Source organism: Equus caballus, chromosome 7 (assembly GCF_041296265.1).
Source record: "Equus caballus isolate H_3958 breed thoroughbred chromosome 7, TB-T2T, whole genome shotgun sequence".
NCBI classification, from domain to species: Eukaryota; Metazoa; Chordata; class Mammalia; order Perissodactyla; family Equidae; genus Equus; species Equus caballus.
The window spans coordinates 100,840,536-100,867,815 of record NC_091690.1 but is presented as its reverse complement, the minus strand read 5'-3'; the positions used below and the strand labels follow the sequence as shown (position 1 = coordinate 100,867,815).

The window sequence follows — 27,280 nt, the reverse complement described above, 5'->3', positions numbered from 1 at the left end:
ATTAGGAATCACACAAAATAGTGGGGAAAACAAAGGAGAAGAAAGTAGCAAAAAATTTCACAAGAAAATTTTCTAGAATTGGAGAGGCATAGAGCTCCGTATTGAAAGGAAGCATTGGATACCGTGAACAGTAAATGAAAATTTACACTGTCTCAGAATTGTGAATTTGAGAACACCAGGAATAAAAAGAAGATTTGAAAAGGTTCTAGAGGATGGAAACTAGACTTTTAGAGACAAGAACAAGAACAGAGAGACCTGTGTTATGGGCTGAATTGTGTCCTCTCAAAATTCAGACCTTGAAGATCTAATCCGTAGTACTTCAGAATGTGCCTGGTTTTTTAGAAACGGTCTTTAAAGAGGTAATTATGTTAAAATGAGGTCTTTAGGGTGGGCCCTAATCCAATATGACTGGTATCCTTCTAAGAAGAGATTAGGACACAGGCTCACACAGAGAGACCAAATAGAAACAGAGAGAAGATGCTATTTTACAAGCCAAGCAGAGAGGCCTCAGAAGAAATCTGGTCCTGGGGACACCTTATTCAGGCTTCTAGCCTCCAAAATTGTAAGAAAATAAATTTCTATTAAGAAAAAAAAAGGTTTCAGAGGGAAATAAAAGGTTATATGTAAAGGAATGGAATCAGAATGCTATTAGAATTCTTAATGGCAATTAGAAGCTAGAAGATATATTAGAGCAACATCTACAATATGCAAAGGAAATGATTTTTAACCTAGAACACTACACACAGCCAAATTGTAAATCAAATATGAGAGTAAAGCAGACATTCAGAGTCATGAAAGGACCAGGGATTTGATCCACTCTTTTTCAGCTCCTTTTCCTTTGGATGTGCCTTGGCCAGCTAAGGAATGGGACCATTTTCCAAATTGTTCTCAATATTATTGTCTTTGATATAAGCACTTTAACCTGTTCATGGCAATTTAATGCTAGGAATTGTAGGAAAATGAACAAGACAAATGAAAATGGTAAATAATGAAACATTACAAAGTTTCTAAGAAACAATAATAATACTAGTATTGAGTGTTAACTCACATTTATGTAACACTTTATTGCTGACTTTTTAATATGTGCATATGAAATTGAAGACTGTGCAGAAAGCATTTGGCCTAGGAACTGGCACATGATAGATGCTTATGATGGACAGACCCTAAAGTGTCCCCCGTGATCCCTCACTTCTGGTATTCACATCTTTGTAGAATCTCCTCCTAGAGAGCAGGCAGACCTGTGGCTTTGTTCTAACCAACAGAATATAGCAGAGACAATAAGATGTTGCTCTTGTGCTTATGTCACATTATATGAGGCTTCATTTTCCTAGCAGACACACTCTAGAGATCTCTTTGCTGGCTTGATGAAGTAAGCGGCCATGCTGAGGAGTCCCACATGGCAGGGAACTGCAGGCAGCTTCTAGGAACTGCAAGTGGCCTCTAGCCTCCAGCCTACAAGGGCCTTCAGTCCTACAGATGCAAGGACATGAATTCCGCCAACAAACTGAGTGAGCCTGAAAGTGGATCCTTCCACAGTGAAGCCTGCAGATGGGAACACAGCCCAGCCAACACCTTGACTGAAGCCTGTCAGATCCTGAGACAAGGACCCAGCTAAGTGGTGCCTAGACTCTCGACTCCTAGAAACTGTGGGATAACAAATGTATGTTGTTTGAAGCAAAAGAAAACTACTACAGTACTCAATAAATGTTAGTTGATTAAAAATGTAAATGAGGTTAGGGCTACTGGCTAATAGCCTTCTTTCTGACCATCCTCTTGGTTCTGGACCGTTTAACCCCTGCCCTACCTCATTTGCTCTGGTACAAGAGATTCTGATTGGTCTTGCCACCCGTCTTGGGATGATTCTTGATGTCTGAAGTAGAGAGTTGCTGGTTCTCCTGCCCAACATCCACTTGCCCCTGGTTACTAACAGCATCAACTTCTTCTGGGGAACGGTCTCTCCCCAGCTTGCAATCATAGTATGCTGTACTCTGGATACAGGGTGGGCATATGAACCAGGTCTGCCCACTAATTGGCCCAGTTAAGGTCCTGTGACCCAAGCTTGGCCAATTAGAATCTCAGTTGTAATATGTAGGCTTTGGGTGAGAGAAAATCTCTTCTCGGCAGTTCTGAGTGTGTGCGACGTAAGCCTGCGGTTGTGCCCTTCCCTAGACCTGAAGAAAGCCTTTGTACAGTAGGAGTGTTAACACAAAGAAGCAGAGTTTAGAAGAATTTGAGATATTAAGTCCCCAAGGACTGTTCCACCCCTAGACTTCCCAGTTTTGTAGGCCAGTTTGAATCAAGTTTTTGTGACTTTCAACTAGAGTTCACACTTATATACTATCTTTTAGACCCTGCTTCCTAATCTATTTATCTCTGACTCCTACATCATTTATTCTGGTCCCTGAATGAAAAAGATATACTTAGAGGCAGTAAGGGACTTCAGACAATATTGCACTAAGTTTGTAAGGATGTTTTTATTTTTTATTTTTTTTAAAGATTGGCACCTGAGCTAATGTCTGTTGCCAATCGTTTTTTTTCTTTCTCTCCAAAGTCCCCCAGTACATAGTTGTATATTCTAGTTGTACGTCCTTCTAGTTGTGCCATGTGGGACACCATCTCAGCGTGGCTTGATGAGTGGTGCTAGGTCTGTGCCCAGGATCCAAATCAGCAAAAGCCTGGACCGCCAATGCAGAGCACACGAACTTAACCATTTGGCCATGGGGCCAGATCCTTAAGGGTGTTTTTAATCTCTCCACCTCCCAAATCTCTATGGCTCTAGTCCCCAAAGTTCTCTTTCTTCTTCAAGTTAGTATCTTTGTTGGAAGCATATTTACTAAGCTGTTCTTAGGACAGGTTCTACCTTTAGAGGAAATGTGCCTATTCCACCTAGTTGTTTTTTTTTTTTTTTTGAGGAAGATTAGCCCTGAGCTAACATCTACCGCCAATCCTCCACTTTTTGCTGAGGAAGACTGACCCTGAGCTAACATCCATGCCCGTCTTCCTCTACTTTATATGTGGGACACTTACCACAGCATGGCTTATCAAATGGTGCCATGTCTGCATCCGGGATCCGAACCAGCGAATCTCGGGCTGCCGAAGCGGAACGTGCGCACTTAACCACTGCACCACTGGGCCGGCCCCAGGGTTCACTCTTGGTGTTGTACATTCTACGGGTTTGGACACATGTGTAAAGACATGTATCCACCATTATAGTATCATACAGAGCAGTTTCACTGCCCTGAAAATCCTCTGTGATCTGCCTGTTCATCCCTCCACTGATTTTTTACTACCTCCATAGTTTTGCCTTTTCAAGAACATCATATAGTTAGAATCATACATATGTAGCCTTTTCACATCGGCTTCTGTCACTTACTCATATGCATTTAAGTTTCCATCATGTCTTTTCATGGCTTGATAGCTCATTTCTTTTTAACACTGAATACTATTCCATTATCTGAGTGGACCACAGTTTATCTGTTCACCTACTGAAGGACATCTTGGTTACCTCCAAGTTCTGGCAGTTATAAAGCCGCTGTGAGCATCTATGTGCAGGTTTTTGTGTGGACATAAGTTTTCAACTCATTTGGGTACATACCAGGAGGTACAACTGCTGGATAAATGATAAGAGTATATTTAGTTTTGTTGGAAACTGCCAAATTGTCTTCCAAAGAGACTGTACTATTCTGCATTCCCACCAGCAATGAATGAGAGCTCCTGTTGCTCCACATCCTCACCAACATTCAGTGTGGTCAGTGTTCCAAATTTTGGCCATTCTAGTAGGTGTGTAGTGGTATCTCTTTGTTGTTTTGATTTGCAATCCTCTAATGATGTATGATGTTGAATATCTTTCCATATGCTTACTTGCCATCTGTGTGTCTTCTATGGTCAGGTGTCTTTTCAGATCTTTTGCCCATTTTTTTAAAATTAGGTTGTTTGTTTTCTTACTGTTGAAAGAGTTCTTTGTATAATTTGGATAAGAGTCCTTTATCAGATGTGTCTTTTGCAAATATTTTCTCCTAGTCACTAGCTTGTCTTCCAATTACCTGGATTAAAGTAATTTTAAAGAGTATAAATATTAACATTTATGTATGACTCAATTGGATCCAAAAAAATTTAAGTTGGTCTAAATGTTTAATACAAAGTAATATTCAATAATAATCAGTTTATTTATGTGTATAATACTTAGTATTACTTAATGTTTTTCTCTTAAGCTGGAAGTACTGTTACTCTTATAATTTAGTATAACATAACTATCTTTTCTTCTGATTTTTAAATTATGTATAGATATTGGTCACAGAAATAAATTCAGTTTTAAGGTGTAGTATATTATAAATTTGCGTCGGGGCCGGCTCCACGGCTGAGTGGTTAAGTTAGCGTGCTCCGCTGCGGCAGTCCAGGGTTCGGATCCTGGGCGCGGACATGGCACCGCTCATCAGGCCACGTTGAGGCGGCGTCCCACATCCCACAACTAGAAGGACCTGCAACTAAGATATACAACTGTGTACAGGGGAGGTTTGGGGAGATAAAGCAGAAAAAAAAAAAAATTGGCAACAGTTGTTAGCCCAGGTGCCAATCTTTAAGAAAAATAAAATAAAATAAAATAATAAATTTGCCTCAAACAATATATTAAATATTAAAACTGTATTAAAGAAAAATAGCACTTTCAAAACTGCAATTAAATTGTTTAAATAGAATGCTAGTCCCTCTGGATGAAAGATATATATATATATATAGCAACACCATGCTGTAAACATTGTTTTGAAAATATGCAGTGTGTTGTTCACATTTAATTCATATAATTATATGCCATTATATGAGGTGGAAGAATGTTTAATTGAAACAAGCAACAAATATTTACTTAGTACAAAGTTTCTTCAAATGTATCAAAAGTGTCTGTAATAGGAAATCCATTAAAACAAAAACATAATCAAGGCTGTAGGAAAAATATGCATTCAAAAAGACGGGTTACTTTTTCCAGATAATGAAAATACTGATATGTTTGTACTAGATTGCCTTAAACTCTTAAACTGTTAGAGAAACATTTCAAATAACAAAACAATGTTGGAGGAAACACGCAATACAGAAGACGGAGACATCAATATACGTCATATGTGTTCCAAAGTGCCACACAGGCATGGTCTACAAAAGGATCTAGCATTTTTTTTTTTTCTTGAGGAAGATTAGCCCTGAGCTAACATCTGCCGCCAATCCTCCTCTTTTTTGCTGAGGAATACTGGCCCTGAGCTAACATCCAGGCCCATCTTCCTCTACTTTATATGTGGGACGCCTACCACAGCATGGCTTGCCAAGCGGTGCCATGTCCGCACCCAGGATCCAAACCTGCGAACCCCAGGCCAACGAAGTGGAACGTGCGCACTTAACTGCTGTGCTACCAGGCCAGCCCTGGATCTAGGTTTTTAAAAAAAATTACAGAAATTTTAGACATTCCTCTAATAGTATAAATGCCATACACAACATTTCAATCTAATAGCTAATAAAACTTTAATTCATATTCAGTTAGAACAAAAATAATATGAATAATATGAAATTGAGCTTTTAAACAGCACCAACAAACTTTTTCTCACTAAAAAATTCTTTTGTACATTTAAGAAAAGTATACACACATAAATTATCTGAGAAATAGAAAAAAATGATTAGAATTTTACAGGCAAAGGGGAAACCGCAGACACAGAGGACACCGTTGCACCAGCTTTTAATTGTTCTGTGAGTTTTCATCCTCTCTATGAATTCACGCAGAGGGCACAATATTAACAGATGCAAAACATTGACATAGGGCTGGTGCTGTTTACTTTTTTTCATTTTGAAAAGAGAATATTCTGTGTAGATTCATCTATCCTATGCAGGTATAACCTTATAAATGTGTTTTTTGTCTTTTTTTAGTCCAATTCCCTTTTTACACTCATATTCATTTCCTGATTGTAATAGAGGAGAAAACGGATCTAATTAAATATAAAACTTTGTGTCAAAATAGATCTAATGGTTAACACTAATCAGTTGCCTGGGGAAGAAGCACAAAAAACAGATCAATCGAACAAAAAAATCTACCACCAAAAGTACAACAGGAATAGAAAAGGGTGAATGAAAAGAAATATATGTCAATAACTTTACATTGAGAGATTTTTCCTTTCAATCATTATAAGCATTTGTCAATTATGTTTCTACTACATTTTCCTTTTCATATTTAAAATATTATGAGCTCAACACTGGAAGCTCTAAATATCAGTGATTTCACAACCTTGATGAATTCTAGACGCATTCAAGTTAGAGCAACAGGTTTTCTATTTTTATTTTTTATTTTTCTGCTGAAGAAGATTGTCCCTGGGCTAACATCTGTGCCAATCTTCTTCCATTTTGTGTGTGGGATGCTGCCAAAGCGTGGTTTCATGAGCAGTGTATGGGTCTGTGCCTGAGATCTGAGCTCACAAACTACAGGCTGCCAAAGCTGAGTGCGCGAATTTAACCACTGTACCACCTGGCCAGCCCCAGAGCAACAGTTTTATATGACAAATCCAGGCTGCTGCTGGGGAAGGGGTGGTCAAGGCACTGAAGGTCACTCTGCAGTTAGACTGAGTCAAAGCGAGGAAAGAAGCTCTTGGAATATTTCAAATTATGATTCAATAAAAGATACATCATATCTTATATTTCTGTTCATCCTAAGAGACATATATGTGTGAAAATACATATACATTTATGTATATATGACAAATGCTTATAAATTTCTCATACAGACAGAATTAAGTAACAAGATCCTTGGATTTCGTAATTTGAGACAGTCTAATTCTCTAGGTATGAGATGGGCTTAGAAAAGTGTGCTTTGTCATTTTAAACCTTGCTTTCACCAACGTGTTAGATTTTGGGCAAATTCTTCTCTGTCTTAGTCTGACTTTTGCAAAGTGAGCAAAGTAGAGTTTGCCTCTGACCTTTTAAAGAGGATTAGAATAAGTGCAAAGTGCAAAGTTACATGAGAAAAAGAGCTCTGTAAAGCCAAGATACGACTAATAGTAAATTTTTATAGGTAATGTAGGTGGCTTCAAAAAGACCCCTTTCCTAATTTTATCTAAATGTTGCTAGATGATTTCTTTTTTTTTTTGAGGAAGATTAGCCATGAGCTAACATCTACTGCGAATCCTCCTCTTTTTGCTGAGGAAGACTGGCCCTGAGTTAACATCCGTGCCCATCTTCCTCTACTTTATATGTGGGATGCCTGCCACAGAATGGCTTGATAAGTGGTGTATAGGTCCACACCTGGGATCCAACCCAGTGAACCCTGGGCCGCCAAAGCAGAACATGCAAACTTAACCACCGCACCACCAGGCTGGCCCACTAGATGATTTCTTTGCAATAAGCAATCAAAGAGACTCTGAGAATCTGAAAGGATGAAGTCTTTGGCAATCTGTAATGATGAAGGTCTAGCTTTTACAAGCCTTAAGATCATGCTGCCTTAAAAGAGAGACATCCTCACACACACACTGTAATATGATTTATACTTTCTAAACATTTAATCTGGAAGGAATTATCAAATGCATATAGGTTTTAGTCTCACCTCTGTAAAAATTATAAAACAAAATACAATTTTATAAACAGTCTTAAATAATAGGAAAATGCAGTGCCTGGCAAAAACATAAAGAACAGAATTTTCTCAGGAGTATGTTATTTCTTGAGCTCCTGCAAAGAGAAAAGAAACTCACATACACATACACACCCACCCACACAAGCTGGTACACAAGTGCCTCCAGAGGTTGACAGCTAACGCTCTACTACATTCTTGAGGAGACGGGCCATATACAAAATTAGAAGAAGAGACAAGTATAGGTTAAAATGATTACCTATGGTGTTCTGTGTCTAGACATTAAGAGATACAATGGGTTGCTGGTAACTTTAATTGGTATTATTTTAATAGCAGAAAAGTAAATTACTTTTTCTAGGTTCTCAAACTATTTATAAACTTCGACAAATTTTCAAGACAATTATACAGAGTTATATATAGATAATTTAGCAATGAAAATGGGTGTGTCTTCTCATCAGTAACATGGGCAACTTTATCAAGTTCTAGTCACTCCTAGATTTGAGGCTTCTCCCTTTTTTTTTTTCCCCTGAGGAAGATTCGCCCTGAGCTAACATCTGTGCCAATCTTCCTCTACTTTATATGTGGGATGCCACCACAGCATGGCTTGATGAGCAGTGTAGGTCCACACCTGGGAACTGAACCCAGGCTGCTGAAGCAGAGCATGTGAACTTAACCATCAGGCCCTGGGGCCAGCCCTTGAGGCTTCTTTATTTGACAGTATAACAACCCTTGCAAATCCTTGGCATTGCAACCCTGTACCCTCTGAAGAACTAACTCTCTACCAAGTGTTTTTTTAAAAAAAGAAAACTACTGACCCCACTCCCCATAATTAAACATGACTTATGGCAAGAGTTAACAACTAAAACCTGCAAAATATGGTGAATGTATTCAATAATTAAATTATAAAACGAGGTAATTTTATTAAGGACACATTTCTATTGAAATATCAAATTCTGTGAAGTATTTCCAACCAAAAAGAAATCCTAATAAAAAGTGGGTCCAATATTATGACTTGGGATAATCTAATGAGTAGAAACTCTTACTTTTTTTATGTTCAACACAAGAAATCTACAACCTTTATCTGTACAAAGGATACATAGAGATAGTTCGCCAGTTCTAGCTATGACATCCATATCATAGATTTTTTTTTAATTAGTACTTAATACTTTTTTTTTTTCAGTGAGGAAGATTGGCCCTGAGCTAACATCTCTGGCAATCTTCCCCTATTTTATGTGGGACACTGCCACAGCATGGCTTGATGAGTAGTGTGTAGGTCCACATCCAAGATCCAAACCCATGAACCCCAGGCTGCCAAAGCAGAGCACACAAACTTAACCACTATGCCACCAGGATGGGCCCCATAACACAGATTTTTTGAAACATTAAAATAAACAAAAAAGTACTCTCTTCATAACTGCAAGGATGTGGAGTCAAAGTTTCTTATCAAGCTGATCATGATCAAGTTTCAGGCTGGAGATGCACATAGCACTTCAGGGTAGTACAGGGGCTTATTCCTCCTTCAGTCCCAGTAGTTGGTCCTAACAGGTTGAACTGATATGTCTTTATTGGTTCAGGGAGAATGAACCATTCAAATAACATGGATCTCCTATCCCACCAAGATGGCAAGGTGGGCTCAGTGAGAAGGGAGCGACATAGACTTCTTAAATACCCCAAATCCTTTTGCTGGCCCAGGATATGGTGGTGGCGGCGAAACGTTGTGTTTTCTTGTGAGTGCCATTGCCTGTTCATAAGAAGGTAATCCTGCGTCTTCCTCTGGAGGTGGTGATGGACACAAGACAGCCTCCTCAGGTCTTCTGAAAACGATGGAGGGAGTGTGCCTGCCCCTTCTTCTACAGGTGGCTGAAGAACTAAACAGAGAGACAGCATTTAAGTCTAGAAAAGGCAGCATTTTTAGGTTAAGATAGTAATATTAAAAAACGCAACTGACTATTTTGATAAAAGTTGAACTCAATTTACTAATATAACAACAGTTTTGTTTTGTTTTGTTTTGAGGAAGATTAGCCCTGAGCTAACATCTGCCGCCAATCTTCCTCTTTTTGCTGAGGAAGACTGGCCCTGAGGTAACATCCATGCCCATCTTCCTCTACTTTATATATGGGACACCTACCACAGCATGGCTTGCCAAGCGGTGCCATGTCCACACCCGGGATCCAAACCAGCGAACCCTGGGCCACGGAAGCGGAACGTGCAAACTTAACTGCTACACCACCGGGCCAGCCCCACAACAGTTTTATTTTACCCATTAACTCTGAAAGAATCTTGGTAAGGTGGGAAGGTCAAGAGGTTTGAAGTCAGATGTGGGTATGAAACCAGATCCCATCATTTCATAGCTGTATGACCAAAGGCAAGTTACCTCAGACTCCTCTGTAAAATAGGGATCATAATATCCACACCTCAGCAGAGTTGTTTTGTGTGGACTGACAAAGACGTCGGATGTAAAGCACCTAAGCAGTGTCTGGAACACTATATCAAAGACTCAGAACAGCTGATGCCCTTTTCCTCCCGCTCCTGAATTAAAACTTCCTCAAAGTACGATGTGAAACCAAATCCAGGCTTTGCTAAAAGGCAGCACAACTCAAGCCAAGGAAACTGATGCCACAGAGACGATCCCAGCAGCAGAGGCCTGGTGCTCTCCCCTGCCCCCCTGCAGCCCTGCTGTCGGGCCTCTCCCTCCTAGCTACTCCACTCTTCTCCACACAAGTCTAACCTGCAGCCTGCTTTCCACTGAATCAAGTTCTAACTCCTGCACTTCCAAGCCCCCCTTATTTTGGCCTCGCCTTCTTTTCTATAGTTCTCTGCTCTTGCCCAGGTACCTCTTCATACTCCTCCATGTGTGCAATGAATTCTCTGTCCCATCTCTGCTTTCACTGGTGCTGTTCCCTTTCTCAGATTATTGTCTTTTCCCCACTCCATTGATCTGAGGTGAACAATTGTTTTTTTAATATGGCCTAGTTCAAATCCCACCATTTTCACAAAACTTTGTCTGTTACACCAGCCAATGGAAACTGAAATGCAACACAGGCTTGCTGTTTGGACCAACATTTTCCCTTCTCACTTGCAAATTACAAATTGTAATTTAAATATTAGTAAATCGATCTTTTAGCCTGTGAGGGTGGCTGTCTATGAGGTATCTATGCAAAAATTAACCTCCAATAGTTATGGCTAATAAAATAATTAAAGGTAATCCCTAAACTCTAGTCAACATTTACAATACTCTTCCCAATAACAGAAAGTTTAGCAGACCCAAAATACTGTAAACTTTTCCAAACTAAATCAGTCACTTTGCCCCCTAGAACACACCCTTTGGAGGTAAGAATGAGATCTGAAATTGGAGGGAAGGAGAGAGGAAAAAGCAAAGAGAGAAGAGCTGTGTAAATCTAGGAGCTCGATAGTCAGCCCTTCGAAAGTCGAGAGGTGACTGAGGGCACCCCAAGTCTTCTTGGTGGGCTCCATACGACTCCTCCATCAGATCTGGAACATATTCTTGGCAGGCTAGTCACTCGCCACACTTGTTAACTTGGGACAAAAAGTTCTATCTGTTTGCTTATAGGGAAGGGGAGAGACAGATGTTTTATTTGAACAAATTAATTTTTCCATGTTGACTTTCAAAATTTGAGATACAGAAACAATATAACAATGACATCAAAGTCATTAAATATCTACACAGTGATTTCTTACATACATCTTAAATGACTGAATCAGAAAGTATGCCCTAATAACATCGCAAATAAACTGACATGACATTATGCCTATTTTCCTTCGTAAAATATAGAAACTAAGAAATGAAAAGGTCTTGTTTCTCATTTCTGGGCATGTTTTTGGGTTTTTTTTGGTTTTTTTGTGAGGAAGATTGGCCCTGAGCTCAGATCTGTTGCCAATCTTCCTCTTTTTGCTTGAGGAAGATTTCTGCTGAGCTAACATCTGTGCTCATCTTCCTCTATTTTGTACGTGAGACACTGCCACAGCGTGGCCTGACAAGCAGTGTAGGTCGGTGCCTGGGATCCAAACCCACAAACCCAGGCCACCGAAGCACAGCACACAAACTTAACCACTATGCCACCAAGCCGACCCCACTTGGCATGTTTTTTTTTTTTAAAAAGATTTTATTTTTTTTCCTTTTTCTCCCCAAAGCCTCCTGGTACATAGTTGTATATCCTTCATTGTGGGTCCTTCTAGTTGTGGCATGTGGGATGCTGCCTCAGCGGGGTTTGATGAGCAGTGCCATGTCCGCGCCCAGGATTCGAACCAACGAAACACTGGGCCGCTTGCAGCGGAGCGCGCGAACTTAACGACTCGGCCACGGGGCCAGCCCCCAACTTGGCATGTTTTTACAGAGGAATGAAATGAACTTTTCTGACAATGATCTTATTTTTCACTCTTTCCTTTGTCAAACACTCCCTCCTCCTCCCCCTCCTTCCAGACTTGCAAAATATAGAAAGAGAACAAATAACTCTGCTGGGAGAATTTCTTGGGACAATAGTTGAAAAGTACTTTAGTTGGGCCAGCCCCATGGCCAAGTGGTTGAGTTCACGTGCTCTGCTTTGGCGGCCCAGGGTTTTACTGGTTCGGATCCTAGGCGTGGACATGGCACCATTTATCAAGCCATGATGAGGCGGCATCCCACGTGCCACAACTAGAAGGACCCACAACTAAAAATACACAACTATGTACCGGGGGGCTTTGGGGAGAAAAAGGAAAAATAAAATTTTTTTAAAAAGTACTTTAGTAAGTATTTAAAAATTAATCCCCACATGAGAGAATGTCCAGTAAGCCTAGTTTGAAATGTCTCCTAAAACTCAACGGGTTGCCGTTAGGATCAAAGTGAGACAAGAGAGGTAAAGTGATCTGTGACTTGTACAGCATCTCACTCTACTAACATCAATAAACTAATCGTACTTTTAAAATGAGAGGTATCCAGGGTTTTAAATTTTACAATACCATACACAGACAACATGCATAATAACGGTACCATTTTCTCCGTGTCTTTGAATTCTGCCTCTACCCTCATGCAGGGATGAAGCTAGAAGGTTTCAGAGAAAAAAGGGTATAAGGTAAGAAGATGTAGTGATGCAGAAAAGTAGAAAAATGAAGAAAAACCGGGAGAAGCGAGAAGGCAGCGTCAAGCCTGAGGACACAATATGGCTGTGCCAGCACGGACCGCGAGGGAAGTTACTGAACACAAAGGCATAGGTGAACTTTTTGGACAAACATTATGAATGGGGTGGAAAAGAAGGAAAGATAAAAGGCAGGAAGAGTCTCCAAAGTCAGGTTCTGCCTAGTTCTTCACTAACTTGTGAGTCTCCAGGACTCCTTCAGCTTGTGGAGGAAGCCACGCTGAATAAAATCTTAGTCAAAAGCCCTAGAAAATGGAAAGACCTTCCTGTCTGCTAAATAAGGGAAATTAATAGAAGTTTCTCAGCTTAAAAGACAGTGACTTAAGAAAAATTAAACAAATCCTCCCTTCCTTTCCCTCACTTCTCAGACTTTTACAGGATTCACAAAGGTCTCTGTGAGACTCCTCGGTGCGCCCCCATGGGTCCTGTTACTGCTTCAGGGGCCACCAGGACTCCAGACTGCGGTGGAATCCTGACTGTCGCCCTGGCCTCTGCCCGCCTGGCAGGTGCGCCTTCCCTCTGTGCCCTTATTGTGGGCTCCGCCGCGGCTCCGGCCTTTGCCTTCTGCCCTCCTCACACCCAGAGAACTTACTACCCTCATGCTTCAGCTGTTATCTTCCAATAGATGGATCCTAATTCCACCTCTGTTGCCCTAAACTCATACCTTAACAATAAAGAAAAAGTTTTTATTGTGGTAAAATATATATAACAAAATTTGCCATTTTAACCATTTTTAAGTGTACAATTCAGTGGTATTAATTACATTCAGAATCTTATGCAACCATCACCACTATCTATTTCCATAACCTTTTCATCACCTGGTCACCATCATGAGCTTATTCACAGAATTTTAAAGTGTGAATAGGGATGCATAAGCATCAATTTCGAATAGCCTGTTTAGCAGCTGGTGCTGTTTTAGAATAAGGTTACTTCTACACTTACTCATCCATATTTACTGAGAAGATAATATAAATAATATGGAAGATAACTTTTTATTTTAATGAGGATGTTGAGGTTCTATTATGCAAACAATTAAGGCCTTTATGAACCTTTATCTTTGCTATATCCTCGAGTGGTAACCATTTTATTTTATTAATTTTTATTTAACTTAAAGGATGAATAAAAATAGCTGAATTTGAAGCCTAGTCACACTGTTTCTATTTGGGTAGCCACAGGGCTAGATCCATTAATACTGTGACTCAGAGTAAACATGGGACTTCTTGCCTCTGGAAGTAACGTGGGGACATTAGCATCTGCCTCGTGCTTAAGAAGAAAATATTGAAAAATCAAGCTGACATTTGTGAATCTTCTTGTTTTCTTTCGAAGGACCTTAGAAATAGCATCATTAAGCTGTTTATGTAATTGTTAAATTGGTCAACCAAACACCTGTCAGAGACAGAGGCAATGGGGGAGACAGGACAACTAAATGCCATGTGGTATCTTCATTGGATCCTGGAGCAGAAAGAGGGCACTAATGGAAAAATGGGTGAGATCTAAGAAAGTCTGGAGTTTGGTTAATAGTAATGTACCAACATCGGTTTGTTGGTTTTACAAATGTGCTATGGTAACATAAGATGTTATCAATGAGGGAAATGTAGTGAAGGATACACGGGAACTCTCTGTGCTATCTATGCAAACTTTCTGTATATCTAAGAGTATTCCAAAACAAAACATTTTCTTAAAAATAGGCAGCCATTTTTTTATCCATTTTAAAATAACAGTATAGAATGTATAATAGTGAATTAAGTATTTTTACTGGTACTTACCCTGGATGTCGTTGCCTGTTACACTTAGTGATACAAAGATAGTAACCAAGTAATCCAAAAATAACCAAAAATACTCCAGCAGCAATTAATCCAGTCAGAAGGCCCATAACATCAATTTTCTCTCTGTTACCATCTTAAGAGAAAAATAATTAAAATGACACAAATATAATCACTGAAAAGTACCACCTATGATTTCAATAAATTTAACACTGGGTCTAAGAACACTATGAGCATCTGATAATTAATACTGACTTATTTTAAAAGTCTTTGTGCTAGAGACATGACCTGAAAATTTTTTTTCTTTTTGAGGAAGATTAGCCCTGAACTAACATCTGCCGCCAATCCTCCTCCTCTTGCTGAGAAAATTGGCCCTGAGCTAACTAACATCCGTGCCCATCTTCCTCTACTTTATACATGGGATGCCCACCACAGCATGGCTTGCCAAGCGGTGCCATGTCCGCACCCGGGATCCAAACAGGCAAACCCCAGGCGGCCAAAGTGGAGCATGCACACTTAACTGCTGCGCCACCGGGACGGTCCCCGACCTGAAAAATTTTTAAATGACACTTCCTAAAAGCCCTAGTTAAGGTTTCATTTATTTCAAATAGGTCATATTAAATGGATAATATTCAAGACTAACTGGGATAAGCATATTCTTTGTTCAACCAGACAAACTCGGCATTAACTATGAAGACAAGTGTATCGAGCAGGTCTAGCGTAGCTTTGTAAACCGTCTCCCGACAGCTGGGGCCCTACCTGCAGGAATGGAACAGCACGTGACTAGAACAGCTGGAGATGATCAATACAGATAAAATAAAGGATCTCTGCTCTTTAAAAGCTGCTTAATTCTATCTAACAATCTTAATTACCTAGTAGCATAAGCATTCCATTCACCTGTAGTGGTAAAAAAGAAAAAAAATTAAAATAGTTTACTCCTTGAAATGAATGGAGTCCTACTTTTATTCTGTGCAAGTCTTGACTTAGCTGAGCTGTTTTAAACAGCTTTAAGCCTATTATCTCATTTCCCTAGTATCTCACCAAACTTGATTTTCAGTGTGTAAATAGATGAACATGGCCTTCTCTGTCTTAGGTAGCCTAGTGTGTAATTGAGAAATCTTCCTCAGATTTACAAGGTATGTATCTTGAGCAACAACCAAACTCAAACAATGAAACTACAATGTATTATAATAAAGAGAGGATGGGAAAAAACATTAAATTTGGTCAATTCTTGCCTTACCTGATTTTGTGTTTAGTCCTTTAATTGAATATTCCTGCCAAAATGTCATCTAAGAAAAAGGTAAAATTTCCAAGTTTATTTAATTTCTTTATTATCATTTCATTTGGTCCCAGTGACCTGGCCTAGGGGTGGCAAATTCTTGGCATGTGCCCCAGGTAGGATACCAGTTCGCTCAAGCTGGAGGGTGTGACTCCCTCTAACTAAAGCACTGCCACCCACCTCTGTTTCTCCCAACTCTGGAACTGGTCAGGGGATTACTGCCAGTGCCAGCTCTCTGCTGTACCCCACTATTCTCGCTTCACCTGTCCAGAGCCCCAACTCAGGCATCGGGGAAAGTCACACTAGAGTCAGGGAAAGGGCCAAAGGCACAAGTTGAGGCCGTGGACTTATCATGCTTGAAAGGGGGTTTGAATTTTCCTGCACTGGGTGGGCCTCAGTTTGCTAGCAGATTCTACTAAGAGATATTTATCAATTTGGAAAGACATCCCTGAGACTCATTACATTCAGTGTTGCTTGAGAGAAGGGAAACGGATTTTAAAGTGGATCTTGATAAAATCAGAAAATGGGTTTGTGAAACCACATATTTCTGGACAGCTAATCTTCGACAAAGGAGCCAAGAACACACAATGGAAAAAGGAAAGTCTCTTCAGTAAATGGTGTTGGGAAAACTGGACAGCCACATGCAAAAGAATGAAAGTAGACCATTATCTTACATCATACACAAAAATTAACTCAAAATGGATTAAAGACTAGAATGTAAGACCTGAAACCATAAAACTAGAAGAAAATAAAGGCAGTATGCTCTTTGACATTGGTCTTAGAAGCATCTTTTCGAATACCACGTCTAAAGCAAATGGGACTACATCAGACTAAAGAGCTTCTGCAAAGCAAAGGAAACCAGGAACAAAACAAAAAGACAACCCACCAACTGGAAGAAAATATTTGCAAATCATATATCTGACAAGAGGTTAATTCCCCAAATATATAAAGAACTCACACGACTGAACAACAAAAAAACAAACAACCTGATCAAAAAATGGGTAGAGGATACAAATAGACATTTTTCCAAAGAAGATATACGGATGGCCAACAGGCACATGAAAAGATGTTCAACATCACTAATTATTAGGGAAATAAAAATCAAAACTACATTAAGATATCACCTTACACCTGTCAGAATGGCTATAATTACCAAGACAAAAAATAACACATGTTGGAGAGGATGTAGAGAAAAGGAAACCCTTATACACTGCTGGAGGGAATGCAAACTGGTGCATCCACTATGGAAACAGTATGGAGATTTCTCAAAAAATTAAAAATAGAAATTCCATATGACCTAGCTATCCTACTACTGGTATTGAGCCAAAGAACTTGAAATCAACAATTCAAAGAGACTTATGCACCCCCATGTTCATTGTAGCATTATTCACAATAGCCAAGACATGGAAGCAACACAAGTGCCCATCAACTGATGAATGGATAAAGAAGATGTGGTATATATATACAACGGAATTCTACTCAGCCATAAAAAAAGACAAAATCGTCCCATTTGCAACAACATGGATGGACTTTGAGGGTATTATGTTAAGCAAAATAAACCCGACAGATAAAGACAAAGACCACATGATTTTACTCATATGAGGAAGAGAAACACATAAGGAAAACAGATTAGTGGTTACCGGAGGGGAAGAGAGTTGGGGGGTGGGCAAAAGGGGTAAAGGGGCACATATGTATGGTGACAGATAAAAATGAGATACTGGTAGAGAGCATTGTGCAGTCTATACAGAAACTGATAAACAATAATGTACACCTGAAATTATACAATGTTATAAACCATTATGACCTCAAGAAAATAATTGAAAAAAGAAAAAGAAAATGGGTTTGTGAACGACAGAATAAAATCTCAACAGCATGACTAAAAAGTACAGATTCTGTTTTCTTCTCCAACATGAGGGCTGACATTAGCAAGGAATGGGAGGCTGGGCACAGTTTCAAAGAAAAAAGAACTAGGTTCCATTAACACGTGCATTTGAAGGACACCTAGAGAGGTTCTTATCGACAAAAGAGTAAAATGGGACTCGTGAGGTAGGAAAAAGGAGCTGAGGGTATTTAATCTACAAAAGTAAAGAATCCAGGTCACTTAATATTCTTCAAGAATATGTCAGATTATAACAGGGACAGTACTGTCTGCCTTTTATCTTTTCCAGATGAACAGATAGGATTTAATTATATTTTAAGGGGGAACATCTAAAAGTTTTCCCCTAACGTTACACAGATATACCAAACAATAAACTCCTGAATGCAAGGACTACATATTTTGTGTCCTCAGTCTCTAGCAGAGCACTTGGCACACAGCAGATTGTCCATAAATACTTGAAATATAAACATGAAAATCAAAAAGGTCAGGTCACTGATAGGAGAAATTCCTCTGAGTCTTGAATGATAGACGCCTGAGTCAGAGAGCTAACTCAAATAATATCCTCAAGTTTAATTCACTCTGCTTCATGATTGTTTTTGAATAAATATTAAACACACAAAATCACAACATAGTCAATAATTTGCTAATTACTATAAGCCCAGTTAATCAAGTACAAAGCCAGATCTAAATAGGTTAGTTAGCATTTTAAGGAAGTAGAAAGAGATAACAGGTATACAATCCTGATTTCATTTAAAGCATAAATGTGTCAATTTCTTAAGGACAATTTAATAAATTTCCAGCCAATTGACTTATCATACAAATTACCGTTTTATCTTCATCCACAAAAATCTCTCTGGCTTCCTCATAATTACACAGTTCTTCTTGGCACTCTCTTTCCAGGTCCCCGGGAGTGAAGAGCTCCAAATCAAACCTATTATACAGGAGGTGTCTACGTATGAAAAAGTTTGCTTCTTCTTTTGATCTAAAGACTAATAAAGAAATAGAAAGATTTCAAAGATTGATAAAAAATAAGACAGAAAATTCCTGTTTTAACTATGCAAAAAGTGAATAGTTCTCTGATGTGGTTAAATTATATCTAACTTCCTTGTATGGTTTTAAAATCTGACAAAAAGAAATAGCATCAGTAAAAATAATTTCAGCTAAATATGTAATACAAGTATTAGCGTAATTCCGAAAATACTTGAGTTTATTATTATGTCCAAAATTATTAGCATAAACGAAATTATTTAAATATTTTTCCCACCAGACTATTATTTTTCTGGCAAATGACAGGCCAGACTATTCTAATTCTAAAGGGTTGGTTCTCTATGATCCTAACTGAGAGAAATTAGTCTGCTGCAATGGACAATGTTGAACTATGAGAAGACAGAATCTTGGTTTTATTCTGGCTCAGCTATTAGCTGTGAATCGGGATAAGTCACTTATATCTCTGGGGTGACATTTCTTCATTTGTAAAACTGGGAAATGAACTAAATAAATAATCACTAAGATCACTTTATGTTTTAAAATTATAAATTAATGCATTCATATTAAAATTATTATATCAAATTTATACTAAGACAAAATTTTAAACTTCTAAGTTAATAAAATTCTAAGTCAATTATAAGATTAATTAAAAGACACACAGGGGCTGGCATGGTGGCGCAGCAGTTAAGTTTGCATGTTCCACTTCGGCGGCTCAGGGTTCGCCGGTTCGGATCCTGGGTGCAGACATGGCACCATTTGGCACGCCATGCTGTGGTAGGCATCCCACATATAAAGTAGAGGAAGATGGGCACGGATGTTAGCTCAGGGCCAGTCTTCCTCAGCAAAAAGAGGAGGATTGGCAGCAGATGTTAGCTCAGGGCTAATCTTCTTCTTCTTCAAAAAAGACATCCAGCCCCTCCCAAAGGAGTGGCTCCATCCACCCATACCCCAAATGTGTGTCCACAGTTCTTTATAAGATGCCCTCTGCATCTGCTGGGAAAGTAAATGGTGAAGACGACAGAGTAAAGCACAGACTGATACAAAACCAAAATATCCCACCATGGCAGTATTTCCAAAACCCACAAACTTGAAACTCCTTCTGGAGTCACACAAACAAAGCTTAAGTGATCTTGCTCCAGATCACATTACCAAGACTGGAATTCAGAAACTCTCTGAGAACTACATTAAAATGCTTAAAAGCATTAAAAAGTGTTGATATTTCTCACTGCTAACCATTCCTAAAGAGAGCGATTATTTAATTTAATTATTATTAAGGACATATAATTAAGGATTATTTAATATAATTCCTATATTAAAGAGGGCGATGGAAAGGCAGCTCAGGGCTGACAATAGAGCACGGCCTGGAAGACTAACTAATGCTACCTGTGAGCGACCTCGGGCTGGTTCCTTTACAGCAGTCCCGGCTTGTCCAAGGTATTTTTTCTACTAATCAATCACCTTTACAAACAGGTCAGAATCTTATAGAGCTGTTTTGTCCAAGACAGTAGCCACTAGCCGCATACGGCTATTGGGCACTTGAAATGCAGCTGGTCTGAATTGACATGTGCTGTAAGTGTAAAAAATATACACAGGAATTCAAAGACTTACAAAAAAAAAAAAAAAGAATGTGAAATATCTCAACGTTTTATATTGCTTAAATTTGGAAATGTTATTTTGTATATATTGGGTTAAATTAAATACATTATTAAAATTAATTTCACCTATTTCTTTTTACTTCTTGTAAAGTAGCTATTTAAAAATTTTAAATTATTTATGTTGTTCCCATGATGTTTCTATTGAGCCAGAGCTCTTCTAGAGTATTCATTTCTATGTTATAAATAACAGAGATGGGCTATTTGAACCACGGGAGAAACTAGAGTGGATATCTGGTGATGGTTGTTTTAAGAAATATTCTAAAAGTCAGACCACTGAGATGGAATATTTCTGTTCTTTCTTCTTCCTGTCTTCTTGTAGATTGTAGGCTACCACTAAGTGGAGACAGAAAGAACATTTCTCCGAGTCTCCATCATCTCTCATGGGACTCTTGCAGTGGCCCTCTGAGGGTCTCCTTGCTCCCTCCCGTCTGTGTTTAACATCCCCTTGTAGCTTCCAACGCGCCTGGTTCTCTCCTGCCTTTACTGTTTCCTCTAAATAGAACTTTCTTCTTTTGGTTGCTCTCAGCTCCTTTAGGATTTTGCTCAATGTTACCCCATACCTTCTATATTTTGTTTTCCCCATCATACTTGTCACCACCTGGTGTTTTATGTTTTATTTACTTATTTGCTGTGACTCTGTTCCCCTCACCAGAAGGAAAGTTCCATTAAACCAGGGATGTTGGTGCCTGGCACACAAGACTTAATGCTCAAAAAATGACTTACTAAATGAATGAATGAACTCAACTTTCCTGGAGTAGGAAGGAACTCTTGGACCTAAATTCTACCAGTTGAAGCAATTCATAGGTATAGTCTGGCATTACTCAGTTTGGCATAGGTTTAAAATACTAAACTAGTGATGAAGCAACTCATGGCCTGCCTAACTTATCCATACTTACTAATTTCAGAATGGAGAATTAGACATCTGCCTCTGTATTGCTACTTTCAGATATGCCCAGATCTTTATATTTTATTGGCTAAAAAAGCAGTGCCAAATTTCTCATTGTCAGTCTTCTGTTCAAGTAGGTTGTCTGAGTTATAAAAATACCCTCTGCCCTCCAAATGGGACTCAATAAAGCTACTTTCAACTTGGAAGGAAAACAAAAAAGAGAGAATCCTAAGCATTTGTGTATGCCTGAAATGACATTTATGCCAATAAAAGTCCTCACCCCTGTATTAAGCGTGCCTCCCAGGGGCTGCTGTTTGCCACTTCCCCTGAAAGCTCCAATTCGGTCAGTGGTTGACCTTAGACTTAAACGTTAGTGCTTATTACACTTTCCCCTGCCTCCCTTATGATCTCAGGAGAAATACGCTCCTTGTTATCTGGGTCCTAAGTAACTGTGAATTTGCTTATAATTGAAAGAAGCCAACTTCCTTGGCCCTGGAACACCCTGAATCCCCCTGTTCCCTCTGGCCACCACTGGAGGACGTGCTGGCGTTTCCACTTATGCATCTGCCTCCTCAGGTTCTGTTCCCATCTGTATTCCTCCTGAGGTGGTCTGTGCATTTTGCTATTTCAAACCCACCAACCCAGATCTTCCATTCTCTTCCTCTCTCCTGTTTCTCCATGTTTTTAAAATAAATTGCTTTTAGGTCATTTCAACTCCACCCCTGGGCTTTATCAGAATTTAGCTGAAGGTCCCTTATTGTCCTAGTTTTTGTTTTGTTTTGTTTTGTTTTGTTTTTGCTGAGGAAGATTTGCCCTGAGCTGACACCTATGCCAGTCTTCCTCTATTTTGTATGTGGATTGCCACCACAGCATGGCCACTGACGAGTGTTGTAGGTTCGCACCTGGGAATCAAACCCAGACCACTGAAGCAGAGTGCACCAAACTTAACCACTAGGCCACAGGGCCAGCACCGCTAGTTACTTTTTGTATCTCCATTTACTGTATCTCATTTGCAGATAGAGAACATCAGCTTCTGTGCCATACAACTCTCCTGAGACAGTTACTACAACTCACTCTCTCCCCTGCTCTCAAGCTTAGCTCCTACCTCTGTCATAGAGTTTATTGAGATTATGTCTACACCCTGCCTCCCCCACCAGATGAAGAGGTCCTCAGGGCAGGGATTACAGGCTTTCACTTCTACGTCTCCAGTCCCTAGCACAGGGCCTGGCACATAGTATGTGTTAATAAAGTGGTTACTGAACAAATTGGCTTTTAAATATATGGGATTCCCTCATTTACATTTTCCAAAGATATCTCCAGCCTTCTGCACTCAAGTCTGACTTCTAAATTCCTTCCTTCGTCTGTGATATCCTTGAGAGGGAAGCCTGTATCAGGTGAATGAATGAATGTGCTCACAAGCTTTCTGGGGATCAGCATCTAGTCCCACTGAGTATGGACCATCAACCTTATATATGAGTGGACTTACATACACGGTGCAGCTTGAGAGGTACCAAAAAGGATCTCCTTCCAAAATCTCTCCTTATCCCACGAGCTAGTCTATGCAATTGCCTGGAATTCTGCTATCAGGGTTTGATTCCTTTGGGTTAATATATTGCCCTATCTTAAAATATACACACACTCTCCTAGAAGGTTTAACACACTAGGCTGTATTAATCATTAATAAGTCATCCAGGAGTATTAGTCTAACAGATCTTTCCCAGTGAAAATGAGCTGAGAGTGGGATCTGATGAGGAGTAAGGGACAGGAATGTGGGAAAGCAGATGCCCAGTACTGACACGGCTGGGTGGGGAAACACAGTGACTAGGCAGGGAGAAGAATGCTGAGAGCCAAAGCTAATTTTTTCTTTTCTTTTGAGGTTCTTCTAAGTTAGGCTTTTAATATGTGGCAGTCTGTTTACGCCCTGGAACCCACAAGGTGTGAGATTCTAGCTTAGGAAGCTGTAAACCTAATCTGCTCACAACCATCTGACTTTATCTACATAGCCAGACATTTTAAAGTCAAAAAAGATCTCAGAGATCATTCCACTCCCCACCCCCATCATTTCAAAGATGAAGAAATTCAAGCTGAAAGGGGGTAAGTACCTCCCCAGGGTCTGGTAACAAGTCCAGACTAGAGCCTGGGCTCCCTGCCCATCTCTCTAGGAAGAACGAGTAATTATGCTCATTATAACTACCACATAGCCTCATCCGGAAAATCCGCACTCACTGATTTTCAGAAGTTGCAACAGGTTTCTCACTCGGTTAACCACAAATCAGGTCTTAAACATATATTTATCAAAAGTAACTCACAGAAATAAATTTGTATAAATTGTAGGTAACATAATAAACCACATTACCAAATAAACCACAAGTTTAACTAAAGGATATTTTAGCGTTTCTGTGACTGATGGGGGTTTCCCGGACCGGCCCCGCTCACCGTCCTCTCCTGCATGCCGAGGAAACGCGGCGACCACCGGGGGCAGCTGGCTGAGCAGAACCACAAGCGCAAACATCGTCTGGAGACGTCAAACTAAAACAAACAAGATAACAAGGCGCCTCAAAAAACCTCCCGACTCAGCACCTTGAGATCCCGTGGGAGCTGCTCACCGGCAGTCGTCGCCAAGCCCCCGCGCGGAGAGCGGCCCGCGCGCCCGGTGACCGACTGCCCACGGCCCGGCGCACCTGGCGCGGCGACCCCGGCTTCGCCTTCGGGTCGGAACCGGTCGCGCGGGGGCCCGGCTGAGCGAGCCTCTCGTCACGCGCCGCACCTGCAGCTCCGGCGCACGTCCGGGGGTCCCAGATCCCCCGACCCGACCCCGGATCTCCCGTCCCCGCTCCGGATTCCCTGTCTCGGCCCCGGATCGCCCGGCCCGGCCCCGGGTCCCTCGTCCCCTCCCCGGGTCCCCCTTCCCCGGCCCAGGATCCCCCGTCCCCGCCCCGGATCGCCCGTCTCGGCCCCGGGTCCCCCGTCCCGACCCCGGGTCCCCCGTCCCGGCCCCGGATCCCGCGTCCCAGGGCCCCCGATCCCCTACCAACGGGGCCTCCGTCCCATCACCCCGTCCCGGACCCCACGCCCGGCGCGGCTCCCAGGCTCGCTGTGCGCAGGCGCCGCGCGCTTTGCGGGGACGCCCGCGGTCTGTCGGCTGGGGGCTCCGGGGGGGGCCGGGGGGCGCCGGGGGACGGCTGGGGCACCTGGCCGCGCTCTGCCGCCGGCGCAGACCTGGGGCGTCGGGCCCGTCCTCTCCCCGCCGCGGCTCCGCCCGTCCTGGCCGCTCCTCGGCGCGCTGGCGGATTCGGACTCGCGTCCGGACCCGGCGTCTCCGAGCCTGGGGCGTGTCCAGGTCCGCGAGCGCAGCACCCCGAAGTCCCGGCGTCTCCTGGGTCTGGCGGTCCTCGAGGTCCCGGGACGAGAACAAAATAATCAGAGAAAGTACACTTATTAGTAACTTGAAATGGGAAGTGACCTTAAAATTAATCAGTTAGTTGGTTCTCAAGTTGTGGTCCACCAAGTCTGGGACGTCTCCAAGATCTCCGAGGTCAAAACCATTTCCGTTTCGGTAGTAAGACCTGATCTGTCTTTTTCACTTTCGTTCTCTCGTGAGTGAACTGTGGAAATTTCCAGAGGCCATTTGACGTGTAATGATGTCATCGCTCCGCTAATAGAATGCCTGCTTGTCTGTTCTTGTGTGTTCTGTGGTACTATCAATATGTACATTTTTAGAGAGATTAATGAAATTTGTTCTCAGTACTTCTGTGCTTCTATTAGTTATCTTTGGTCATACCTGCCAGGATACCTGTAATCTCATTATTTTCAAATAAATAATTATCTTGAAATCTTGAACTTTTCTTTGCATGTATGTGTTTCAACAACAAAAAGTAAGTATGCTTTGTTGTCTTGATTTGAAATATTTTGAAAATTTCTCAGTGTTAAAATGTAATATGATAAATACCATTAGATATAATTCACATTAAGTAAAAATTCTCTGAGGCTCTTGATAATATTATAGAGTGTAAAGAGTTGCAGCCTTGAGTAATGAAGGCAGCAGGTGGACAGAGCACCTGTGCCACGTGATGTTCACATCCGTCCTTGTCCAATAGTATACTTAGTAATTCTCTGCAACATTATTCAAGGTTCCATGCTTTGGCTAAAGTGGCTTGGCACTTGCTGGAAGCCAGAGGAAACAATTTTTCCCCTTTCTAATTTTTGAGTAATTCAATGTCCACCAAATTCCTTTTTTCTCCCCTTAAAGGCTATTGCCTATTTTATTCTAATTATTTAGAATCAACTGAAGTCTTCAGAATTCAGTTTCTGCAGAAATTTTGTTTCCACTGATTCATTCTAGACAGTGCTTTTTCTTTTTCCTTCTCCCAATCTCTTCCTCCTTGATTTCCATTTGTCCACCTTCTTCTCTAACCTGTTTCTATGGTAGACCCTTCTCTTCCTCTTCAATCCTTATTGTTCTTAAGCAATTGGGATCAGACTGTGAAGAAACCAGAAATGATTCCTTGTGGTTTACATTCTTCATTAGAGCACCCTTTCTTCTACTTATTCATTAATTTAGTCAAGTGACATCACTAAACCCTGAGGGTAGAGAGATAATCCCACAGTCTTTGTTTTGGAGGAGAACTTAATCTAAGATCTGTATCTAAGACCGCAGGCCTGTAAGTTCTTCTCGAGGCTGACATTCATCTTTGTATCCTCCGTAGTACACAGCAGAGCCTTTTATCTTGTTCATGCTCAGTACAGTTTTTTGGGTGGAAGCAATTTATTCTCAGTTAGAAAAGTGTTTCACACTATATTGGGAGAGGCAAATGGTCAGATGCCTCATGCTGTGGAGTAAGTAGATATGAACTTTTTTTTTAAGATTGGCACCTGAGCTAACAACTGTTGCCAATCTTCTTTTTTTTTTCTGCTTTTTCTCCCGAAATCCCCCCAGTACATAGTTGCATATTTTATTTGTGGGTCCCTGTAGTTGTGAGCATGTGGGACGCTGCCTCAGCATGGCCTGATGAGCGGTGCCATGTCCACGACCAGGAACTGAACCAGCGAAACCCTGGGCCGCCAACGTGGAGCACCCAAACTTAACCACTCGGCCACGGGGCCAGCCTCAGATGTGAACTTTGATGACATTCCTTGGTAGAATACACCCACCCACATATCTGGGTATTTGGACCAAAACAAATGAGGCTTTGTGCTCACATCAAATATCAGAATTTATAGTGTGAGAGGGGAGTCAAATGCAGAAATGGTGTTTTTCAATGGTGAATTACATCCCCATATGTTCCTCTGCGATATTAGATCCTAAAGAATACTGTAGCATTTGGCAATATGCACACAAACTTCAACTTCTGTGGAACTGCAAGATGTATTGAGATTACATAGCAAAGACAGAAAAGAGAATGACCAGTAACAGCATCATCCAAAACTGCCGATTTCTTCTATTTACTTGCTGCATTCACTATCTTATTTTTACCATTGGCTTTTTAAAGTCACAATATTCTTATACCTTTCTTCCAAAGCATTTTAAATGCTTTTATTCCAGCCATCTGTGGAGTTGGGCTGGATATTGTGATTCTTATTTGCCAAAGAGGGATACTGAAGCATTAAGACATCAAGGGTTTTAAGTAGTCATTGGCCAAGTAGTAGCCCAGCTCTGGGCTCTGTCGACTGCCTTTTTGAGTTATTACCAAGCAATGGAGGGCAGTAGGTAAAGAATTATTAAATTTCAAAAGAAATTTTAAAAATCAGAGCGATGAGATTAATAGACTTGGATTAATGTGATAATGCATCTCTGAATTTGAGCACATACCCACCCACTTACCTGTGTGAACTCAAGAATGAAATGGAAACTCAGTTTACTGTATAGGCATGAGGATTGACTCAAGCACTGTGACAGGAAATGTTAAGGTTGCAGTCTTGAAGCTCTGCAATGTCAGGTCATGTCCACATCCTTGAAGACACACTGATGACTGTGTCATTAGACTACTTGGAACAGGAGATACAACTTTACTGAACTTGTTTCTGCGACATTTTAGCCTTGACATTTCAACATCAATTGTTTGCTGTTTTAATTTATTCCAGTAAAATCCTTTGGTGGACAATGAAACA

At 40.7% G+C, this 27,280-nt stretch overlaps 1 protein-coding gene across 9 annotated transcripts; it reads right to left on the bottom strand.

Annotated features, from left to right (window-relative positions):
• Window positions 1-5,477: 5,477 nt before the first annotated feature.
• Window positions 5,478-26,044, bottom strand: PRRG4 (proline rich and Gla domain 4). Of its 9 annotated transcripts, none has more exons than XM_023646221.2 (6): window positions 24,392-26,044; window positions 23,609-23,701; window positions 18,470-18,633; window positions 15,727-15,775; window positions 14,490-14,622; window positions 5,478-9,456 (listed from the first exon to the last, which is right to left on the bottom strand). In XM_023646221.2, exons 2-6 carry the CDS (start codon window positions 23,682-23,684, stop codon window positions 9,222-9,224), a joined length of 657 nt encoding a protein of 218 aa, XP_023501989.1. In that variant the 5' UTR covers window positions 23,685-23,701; window positions 24,392-26,044; the 3' UTR covers window positions 5,478-9,221. The 9 variants fall into 9 exon arrangements, with proteins under 9 accessions (XP_023501989.1, XP_023501986.1, XP_023501992.1 ...); XM_023646218.2 differs by having other exon boundaries at window positions 18,470-18,636; window positions 24,392-24,909; XM_023646224.2 differs by lacking the exon at window positions 15,727-15,775 and adding an exon at window positions 15,359-15,383 and having other exon boundaries at window positions 18,470-18,636; window positions 24,392-24,909.
• Window positions 26,045-27,280: the final 1,236 nt, after the last annotated feature.

Excerpts from the sequence above, each read along its gene's own strand:
- PRRG4 (XM_023646218.2), bottom strand. The coding sequence starts at position 23,684 with ATGTTTGCGCTTGTGGTTCTGCTCAGCCAGCTGCCCCCGGTGGTCGCC. Across the intron at positions 15,776-18,469 it reads TTGTGGATGAAGATAAAACG|ATGACATTTTGGCAGGAATA; the intron begins GTAATTTGTATG and ends CCTTTTTCTTAG. Across the intron at positions 14,623-15,726 it reads AGGACTAAACACAAAATCAG|ATGGTAACAGAGAGAAAATT; the intron begins GTAAGGCAAGAA and ends TTTTCTCTTAAG.